The sequence below is a fragment of the Tenrec ecaudatus genome, chromosome 5 (assembly GCF_050624435.1).
Source record: "Tenrec ecaudatus isolate mTenEca1 chromosome 5, mTenEca1.hap1, whole genome shotgun sequence".
Lineage (NCBI taxonomy): Eukaryota > Metazoa > Chordata > Mammalia > Afrosoricida > Tenrecidae > Tenrec > Tenrec ecaudatus.
This window is the reverse complement of record NC_134534.1, coordinates 86039064-86048166: the sequence shown is the minus strand read 5'-3', so window position 1 is coordinate 86048166 and position 9103 is coordinate 86039064. Positions and strand designations below refer to the sequence as shown.

The 9103-nt window shown below is 43.3% G+C and overlaps 1 protein-coding gene across 1 annotated transcript; it reads left to right on the top strand.

Annotated features, from left to right (window-relative positions):
* Positions 1–7526: 7526 nt before the first annotated feature.
* On the top strand, positions 7527–7889 carry LOC142448832 (large ribosomal subunit protein eL37). The gene has a single exon (XM_075550686.1). The coding sequence runs from the start codon at positions 7551–7553 to the stop codon at positions 7842–7844; it is 294 nt and encodes a 97-aa protein (XP_075406801.1). The 5' UTR covers positions 7527–7550; the 3' UTR covers positions 7845–7889.
* Positions 7890–9103: the final 1214 nt, after the last annotated feature.

Below are 9103 nucleotides of genomic sequence, written 5' to 3'. Positions count from 1 at the left end.
TTGCTCCCATCCTTCAGTAAATTCACTACTGTCCTTATCCTTATAAGAACGTAGCACAAGGGAAAATATAATTACTCCAAAAGGTGCGCCTCCTTCACAATGGAAGGAACAGGGACGTTCACATCTGAGCCTGCACTGTCTGTGGATCGTTAATTATTACACATGTACATGTGTCTACACCCCATTTGAACCAAGATAGTTATAACAATAGTTTATAACAATAGTTATAAACAAAAAAAATTAAACAAAACAAAACAATAGTTATAAACATATTGTTAAAGGAGAAGTTCTGATAAAATAACCTCATGTTACAATCAATGCAGGTGTATGAATGTAGCGGTCCCAGTTGAAGATAGGCCGACATGTAAGCTTTTAGGTGGGTAGGTTTTCTCTGCCACAAAACTATTTCCCTGGGAGACAGGGCAATATAGCTACCAGATACCAAGCATGGGAAAATCTCCGCGCAACTACTCCTGGAAAGGTTCCACTAGAGGAGATTTCCCGTCCTTCTTGGCAGCAAAAATTTCAACTTAAAAGCTAAGTAGATGCAAGTTTCTTCAGTGGGAAAGCACTGACACCCACTCACACAGGCTGCTTCTGTGAGGCCCGTTCCTTCCAAGTGAGGTTGATTTTCCCCAGTGCAGAAGGCGACCCAGCTAGCCACCCTCTCTCTTATCTTGCTGGCCTCTGGGGACCCATCGGATATCAGATTGCCAGGGATGCTTGATGCAGACACATCGGTAACCAAGCTTTGCTTTTTGCCATTTTTACACCTTCCTCCATCTTTAATGATTCGTGTTCTGGGGTCCCCTCCCCATGAACCGCACCCTCCTATGCAGCATAAATGTACACACAATAATGCTGCCAAAGGGGCAAGAATCCCCACCTATCAAGTGGTTTTATTGTCTTCATGTATTTTTTGTTTTGTCCTTTTGTTCCATTATTGTATGTTTTATTATTTTTCCCCTGGTTCTTCCCCACTTCCTCATGTGGTGTTTTCTTCCCGTACATCCCCACCATGCTGACAATATGCATTCCTGCCAGGCAACAACCAGCGGGCCCAAAGAGTCCCGCAGACCATCGAAACCAGGGCTTTTCGTTGTTTTTCTTCAGAGGGCACAGGCACGCCCACATTTGTGTTGCTACAGCATCAGAACCTCAGGTCCCGCACCCACTCAACACCTGAGTCTTTTGTCCATTGTTCCCTCCATATCCACCCATCATCGCCTTCTGCTTTCCTTTCCATGTGAAAACTATTTTCATGAAACTTATTCATTCTGATTACTCTTCTTAAAAAACATTTCCCATGATTTTTACAAATATGTTGGCCTATCCAGACAGCTGCTAATTATTAATAACATTTATTTTATTCTCTCTTCTTCTTCTCACTTTCTACACTTTCCCATCCCTCTCCCTTCTCCTTCACTTCCCCACTCTATATTGTCCAGTGCCATCAGAGCTCTCAACATCAGTAGACAGAGACAAGTACCCCTCTCCGCAGTGCAGCAGCTCATGTACTACCAATTGCTATACCACGATCTTGAGGAAACAGCTGTATGAACAGTATATAAACCCACCAAATGAAGAAAAACACGCAAAAACCTGAAAATCTCCCAAATCCAATGGAGTACTCTGAAAAAGAGGCTCTGGGATTACCAAAACCCAGAATTCAAATAAATGGAATGATGTTTTGGTCTTTAAACATGACAACCATGGAAGAAATAAAAAAGCTAAAATGCTTAAAGCAAAAAGAATGGAAGAAAATAAACGAGTAAACAGAATTAGGCAACTTCCTTAGAAGAAATAACATTGATATTGAAAAGACAATAAAATGACAAAATAAAAAATCCAAAGGAATCATATTTAGGTACTTCCAACAGATGGAGAAGAAATGCTAGGAAAACACTGTGAAAACTCTACATAAGAACTCAGGAGAACAATAGCAGAACACTGGGAAGATTAGAAACCCTACAAAACACCAATAGATACTGAGAAGATTAATGCTAAGATTCAGAAAAAGAGAATGTACTGAAAGAGCAAAGGAATAGAACGGAATGAGAGAAAGTAGCAAGGTGAAGAAGACACATTTCTCAATCCGAATCGGTTCCAGGAACAGTCAGAAAAGGTATCCTGTCTGTGGTACTGGACTCTACCTTCCCGGAAAAGCTTCACATTATTTTTGTATTGGGTGTCACTCAACCCGCTGAAAGGCTGATCATTTTGAACTTGGTGGCATAGTGGTTACACATTGGGCTGCTAACTCAAGGTCAGCAATTCGAAATCAGCAGCCACTGCAGGCGAGAAAGAGGAAACTTTCTACTCCTGTTAAAGAGTTACAGGAGGGTTTTACTCTGTCCTGTAGGGTCAACATTGACCCAATGGCAGTGAGTGAGTGAGTTTGCGGGACACCTCGAAGCACTGGCCTGATGCTTTACCTCCACATGCTTAAAGCTTTGACTCGATGGAGCAGTTCGACTCTACACACAGGAGATTACCTTCCTAGGAAAGCACTGTAAATGAGCAATACTTATTCAGGAACCTCTTTGTGGAAAGGCACATTGTACAGGCTCAAAAAACATGCTGTTGCTCGTTTTTGAATAATATGAATGACACTTTTAAATTGCCATCGATAGTGATGGTGTCACTGACAGAGGAGAGTAGCAAGAGCTAATCGACAATTATACAGTAAGGAGTTGGAATTTAGATGAGTGGTTTGGTTTGGCTCATATATGCTTTTAGGTGTAACAAATCACTCCACCTAATTTTATTGTTTGCTTTGTGCGTTAAGAAAACATCACAGGCCATTTACTTTTAGATATAACCTACAGGTGATGTTTTGACTAATCTTTGAAAAGTATCTGTTTCTGTGAGAAGTCATTTTAGGTAATGGGACACTTGCAGTAAAACATGTATTTTACTCACGGGTGATCTCAGTGTTTCTTATCCCTTTACTTCGAGTATATTTGGTAGTTGGGATGCTTATTTAAACTTCTTGCATCAACAAATATTGAGCCATGAGTATATGTCAGTGATCTGAATTTTATTGAGTAAGGAATTCAAATATAGCGTTCCTTAGATCACACTGGGAAACAATGCATTGAAGCTGGCACTCGCTTCAGCTGGAACAACGTGGCAATACCCTATCCACCTGCCCCTACGTGTGCCAGGTGATAATATCTAGGTTGCGTAGAGAAAGGTAGACATGGTTACTGTAATGGACAGCAGGGTGTAAGCAGTAGTCAAAATAACCTATCTTATGTGAATGCTTGGCACTGGCTACTTAGGCAGGGCATCCCGAGGGGAGAAACAGATGGGAAACCAACTGCATTTTTATTTGATCTATACAGGCGGAAGAATTCCAGAACAGAGAACAGTAACCTCTTAATCGATTCCATGACTTGAGACAGTTTACGGACCCACACCTTTTGAGTGAACATGGAAGGACTCCTTTGAAGAAGGGCCTTGCTACATCATCAAAGGTTTAATATTGTTAGTCTTTCTTCCAAGCATCCCCTAAGGAATCTGCAGCCTTTTAAAAAGTGGCTATAGAATGGGGAAAAGGAAATAACCAGACTTTTCAGGAGTTACTGGATCCACTAGCTCAGAATGGAAACTAATTTCAGGAGGCCCACCAGTCAAGAGTGGGGCATATGGAGTTCAAGTCATGAGGAGTTTTTGATCAAGTTCATCTTACAGTTGGCCAAGAGGGTCCCTGATCCCATCCTGTTGTTATTTCCCTGGTTCCAGAATGTATAATTGGAATAAACATACAAATAAACTGGTTGAACCCACATACTGGATCCTAAAATGTGGAATAAGGCTATTAAAGTAGAAAGAGAACCACTAGAAATGCCCTTGACCAGGAAAATAGTAAACCAAAGCAGTATTTCATTTCTGGGAGCACAGCAGAGATTAGGGCAACCATCAAGGACAAAGGTTCCTTCCACACCCTCATTAACTCACCTATTTGGGCTGGACAAAATCGATGGATCTTGGAGAATGACTAGCGATAGTAACTTTAACCAGGTGGTAGCTCCAGTTCCAGTTCCAGATATGGTTTCATTGCTTGAGCAACTCAATGCTTCTGGTACTTGCAGCTGTTGACCTGGCCAATGGCGTTTTCTAAATTCTGCTTTTGGCAGCTGAGAGGGACAACGGTACACTTTTACAACTCTCCTAAGATGATCCCGTAATTCCTCAGCCATAATTTAGTCTGCAGGGACTTTGCCTTTCTGTTTCACATAAAGCCACATTCTGGTGAATGGACCAAGTAAGGAAGGAAGATGCGTCAATGACTTTAGATCCACGAATAAAACATCCTAAAGGCCTGGGGAAGAGGGTGGGAAATAAACCTGATAAGATTTCAGGAATCTTCCACCTCAGTGAACTTTCCAGGTCTGGCGGGACATGTCGAGATGTCCCCACTAAAGTGAAAGCTGTTATTGCATCAGGCCCTCCAACAATGGAAATGGAGGCACTCTGTCTTGTAGGCATCTTTCGATTTTAGAGGCAACATCTCCCTCATTGAGGTGTGCTACGCTGGGCTACCTATCAAGTGATTGGCAAAGTTGCCAGCTATGAGTGGGGCCCAGAGGAGAGTACTCGGCAAACAGGTTCCGGCTGCTGTGCAAGCTTCTCTGCCATTTGGATCATCTAACCTAGCAGGTCCAGTGGTACTTGAGATGGCAGTGGCAGACAGAGATGCACTTTGGAGCCTTTGACAGGCCCCTATTGGTTCATCACAGCGCAGACCCACGGAATTTTGGAGCAAATCTCTGCCATCCTCTGCAGACAACTACTCTCTTTTTAAAAAACAGCTCTGGGCCTGCGACTGGGTCAAAATATGCAACTATAAACCGATTCATAGGCTGTGAGGACTGAATGCCTCCCATGGGCCACCAAGTCACCAGGCAACCTGAGATATCCATCATAAATGGGGTGTTGTCTGACCCACAGTCACAAAGTTGAATGCTTACAATGCTCATTAAATGGAAATGCTATCTATGAGACTGGGCTAGAGCAGGAACTAAAGGTACAAGTAAGCTGCGTAAAGTGGCTCAAATGCCTATGGTCTCTATTCGTACGGTACCTTTGTCTACCAGTCCACACCGATGGTGTTATGATCAGGTGAATGAGAAAGATTATACACTTGCTTGGTTTACTGATGATTCTGCATGATATGTAGGTACCAATCATAAGCGGACAGCAGCACACTACAGCTTCTTTCTAGGACCTTCCTGAAGAGCAGGCATGAAGGGAAAACTTGAATGAGAACTTCAAGCTGTATACCTGGTCATTCAGTTTGTTTGAAAGGAGAAACGGCCAAATGTGCAACTGTATACTGATTCACAGGCGATAGCCAATAGTTTGGCGGGATGATCAGGGACTTAAGAGGAGCATGATTGAAAAATTGGTGACCAGGAAATGTGTGTGTGTGTGTGTGGGGGGCAGAGATGCGGTGGGAGTCGGGGGGAAATCTATCTGAATGAATCAAAAAACTGAAGATGTATCTTATGTGAATGCTCACCTAGATTTACCTCTGCAGAGGAGGAGTTTAACAGTCAAGTGGATAGTGGATAGGATGAAATGCTTTGTGGAAACTAGTCACCCTCTTTCACTAGCCACTGCTGTTCTCATCCAATAGACACATGAACTAAAGGGACAGTGGTCACAGGGATGGAGATTATATGTGGGCTCAGTAACATGGGCCTCCACTCCTCAAAGCTGACTTGGCTACTGGCTGCGGAGTCATGATGCTCAGCCTGCTTTGAGAAGGCAGCTCTTCCTCACTCATATTTTGAGTGCCTTATGGCCTGAGAGGCTCATTTCTGGCACTTTCTACGACACTGTTCTACTTCTATTCATGAGGTGTTCACTGAAGGACAATGTTTCCAAGCAATCTATAGAGCTTTCCGTTGCTAATTCTTCTGAAGTGACTAAGGTATTTTCAATCTGTTCATATGCAGTAAAATTTGGGCAATGAATAAAAGAAGACTGAAGAAAAACTGATGCACTTGAACCATGGGGTTGGTGACGAATACTGGAAGTTCCATGACCCGCCAAAAGGACACACAAGTCTGTCTTGGAAGATGCACATCCAGAATGCTCCTGAGGGGCAAGTACGGCAAGACTTTGCCTCACATACTGGGAACACGTTGTCAGTAGAGACCAGTCCCAGGTGAGGGGCATCATGCTTGGTGAAGCAGAGGAGCAGGAAAAAGAGGAAGGTGCTTGACCAGACAGATTGACACAGGGGGTGCAACAGTCGGCTAAAACATAAGGGAAATGGTGATGGTGGCGCAGGACCAGGCAGTGCGCCCCTCTTTTGTGCTCACTGTGAGGGAGAACCGACAAAACAGCACCTAAAAATAACAACAGCTGCTGAGTGCCTAATTTGACAGTAGCCGAGATAAACACCGAGTCTAAGACATGAGCCCGTTTCTCAGGCGATCAAGTAGCTTCCTGGTTGCAGGATGTTTACACAGGACCCCCTCCCATCACGGGTGTTTTCTTTTTAATGGAATAGACACTCTAGGTATGGATTTGCCTTCATTGCCCACAATTCTTCTGGCCGATCTACCATTTGTGTGCTTACAGAATGTCTTATCCAATGACATGGTATCCCACACAACATTGCTTCAGATCAAGGAACTTGCTTAACAGCAAATGAAGTGGGCCCATGCTCATGGAATCCACTAGTTGTATTAAGCTCCTCAGTATCCTGAAGCAGCTGGCTTGATAGAACTATGGAATGGCCTTTTAAAGACACAATGAAACAGTGCCAGCTAGGTGACAATAGCTTGCAGACTGGGGACAATATTCTCCAGGAGACCGTGTATACTCTGAAGCAGTGGCCAATAATATGGTGCAGTAGCTCCAATAGCCAGGTTTCACGGGTACAGAAAGCAAGGGGTGGAAACGTGAGTGGCACCACTCACTTGTACTCCCAGTGACACATGCGCAGCATTTTCTGCTTCCTGTCCCAGCAGCTCTATGATCTTCAGGTCTGGAGGTCCTATTTTCAAAGGAGTAGCAGTCTCATCTATAAACACAACATTGATTCTGTCAACCTGGCAGTTAATGCATCCTGCCCATTTGAGGCTCCTCAAGCCTCTGGATCAACAGGTAGAAAAGGATGCTGCTGTATTGAGTGTTGGCACTGATCCTGATTACCAAGGGGAAATTGTATTGGTGTTACATAATAGAGGTCAAGAAAAATAATGTCTGAAATTGTCTCTTAGTACTACCACACCTTGTGATTAAAGTAAATGGTAAAAACAGCCAATTCTTATATGATTACTAGTGGCCCAGACTCCTCAGGAATGAATGGTCACCCCATCAGGCAAAGTACCACAACTAGCAGACAGGAGGGGAATACAAAATGGGTAATGGAGGAAGGTATTTCTAAGTATTAATTATGGTCATGTGTTCAGTTGTAAACAGGACGTCTTTAATTGTATTTCCCCTACATGTCTTCATCAAATATTTTTTCTTCTTCACTTATAAAATATCAGATGTAGGGTCTCTTTGGTCTCGGCCGCAGAAGCGAGATGACGAAGGGAACGTCATCCTTCGGAAAGCGTCGCAATAAGACGCACACCTTGTGCCGCCGCTGTGGCTCCAAGGCCTACCATCTCCAGAAGTCGACCTGTGGCAAGTGTGGCTACCCAGCCAAGCGCAAGAGAAAGTATAACTGGAGTGCCAAGGCTAAAAGACGAAATACCACCGGTACTGGTCGAATGAGACACCTAAAAATTGTCTACCGCAGATTCAGACATGGATTCCGTGAAGGAACAACTCCTAAACCCAAGAGGGCAGCGGTTGCAGCGTCAAGTTCATCTTAAGGATTTCAACATTTAGTTGTGCAATAAATGTTCTCATATTAAAAATGTAAAAAAAAAATATATCAGATGTAAATGGGGGTAATATGTTTTAATTTATGTGTTATTATCTATCTGATATTAGGCACAAGTATGATTTTACTGTCTTTGGAGATTATGTGTGGTTAAAGAATCATGTAAAAGTGCCAAGTTGACAATGGACAGATTTTTTTTTTTTTTTAGCGAGTGTCAATTTGGCACCTGTAAACAGACATGGGTTGAGCCCAGTCTATCATTCAGGTTGCAGACTGGATGTTTCATTGGGGAAGTGGTCTAGGTATAAGAAGTCCCCGTGAAGGCTTGGACGCCCTTTTTCTCTTCCCTTGGCACAGCCTGGACTAGGGGTGTGGCCTGATCCGGCTGTCTTATATTGCCTTCTTGTGACACCAGGTCTCACTGCCTCACATCACCACACTGCACCCACTGTCACCACGCTATACCACCTGGACTGGCTGTATATATCATGTTACGCTGCCTTGCCAGCTGTCTCTCATCAACACACCGTGCTTTTGCATCGCCACACCACACTATGGGGCTTCACTATGCTTCACGACAGCTTGCCCTCTTACTTCTTGCTGCTTTGGCCCTTGGATCTGGTAGCTGAGTTGGAAATATCTACAGCACATCAACTGACCCATGAAATGAGAATGGGTTCTCTTTCCCTCTTTCTGTAGCTGTGTGGGTTGCTGTTATACACACAGAACTGAATATAAATTTCTCTGCTTGTATATAAGTGTCCTGGTTTTGCCTCTCTGGAGAGCCAAACCTAATACAATGTCTCATTGCAAGGGAGCAAAAGTGGCCCCATAGTATCTAACCAACCAACCAACCAAGCAACTAAACACCAATGAGTCCAAGTAATTGAGGCCCTATATGGTTTCCTTCCTCAACGAAAACATCACAGTTAGTACCTAAAATGGCATTCTGTGATTGTCTGGCTGCCAGGAGACCTCCTGGAACTGATACGATCTGACTTTCATACCTTTCATACTACATGAGAAGACTCTCCTAACAGTTGTAAGTATTGTCACAAAGTTATGAGATCAGAACACATACATTGGAAAATTGACTTATTTTACACATGAGGAAATGGAAGCAAATTTTTAGGCAGATGGGTTTTGGATAATGGAGGAAATGGAGAAGTCAAAGGCCCAACTGTCTAGAGGCATTAGGTCAAAACCACTACCCTTTCAGAGCCTGTACTTTTTGAGTGACTAAACGTA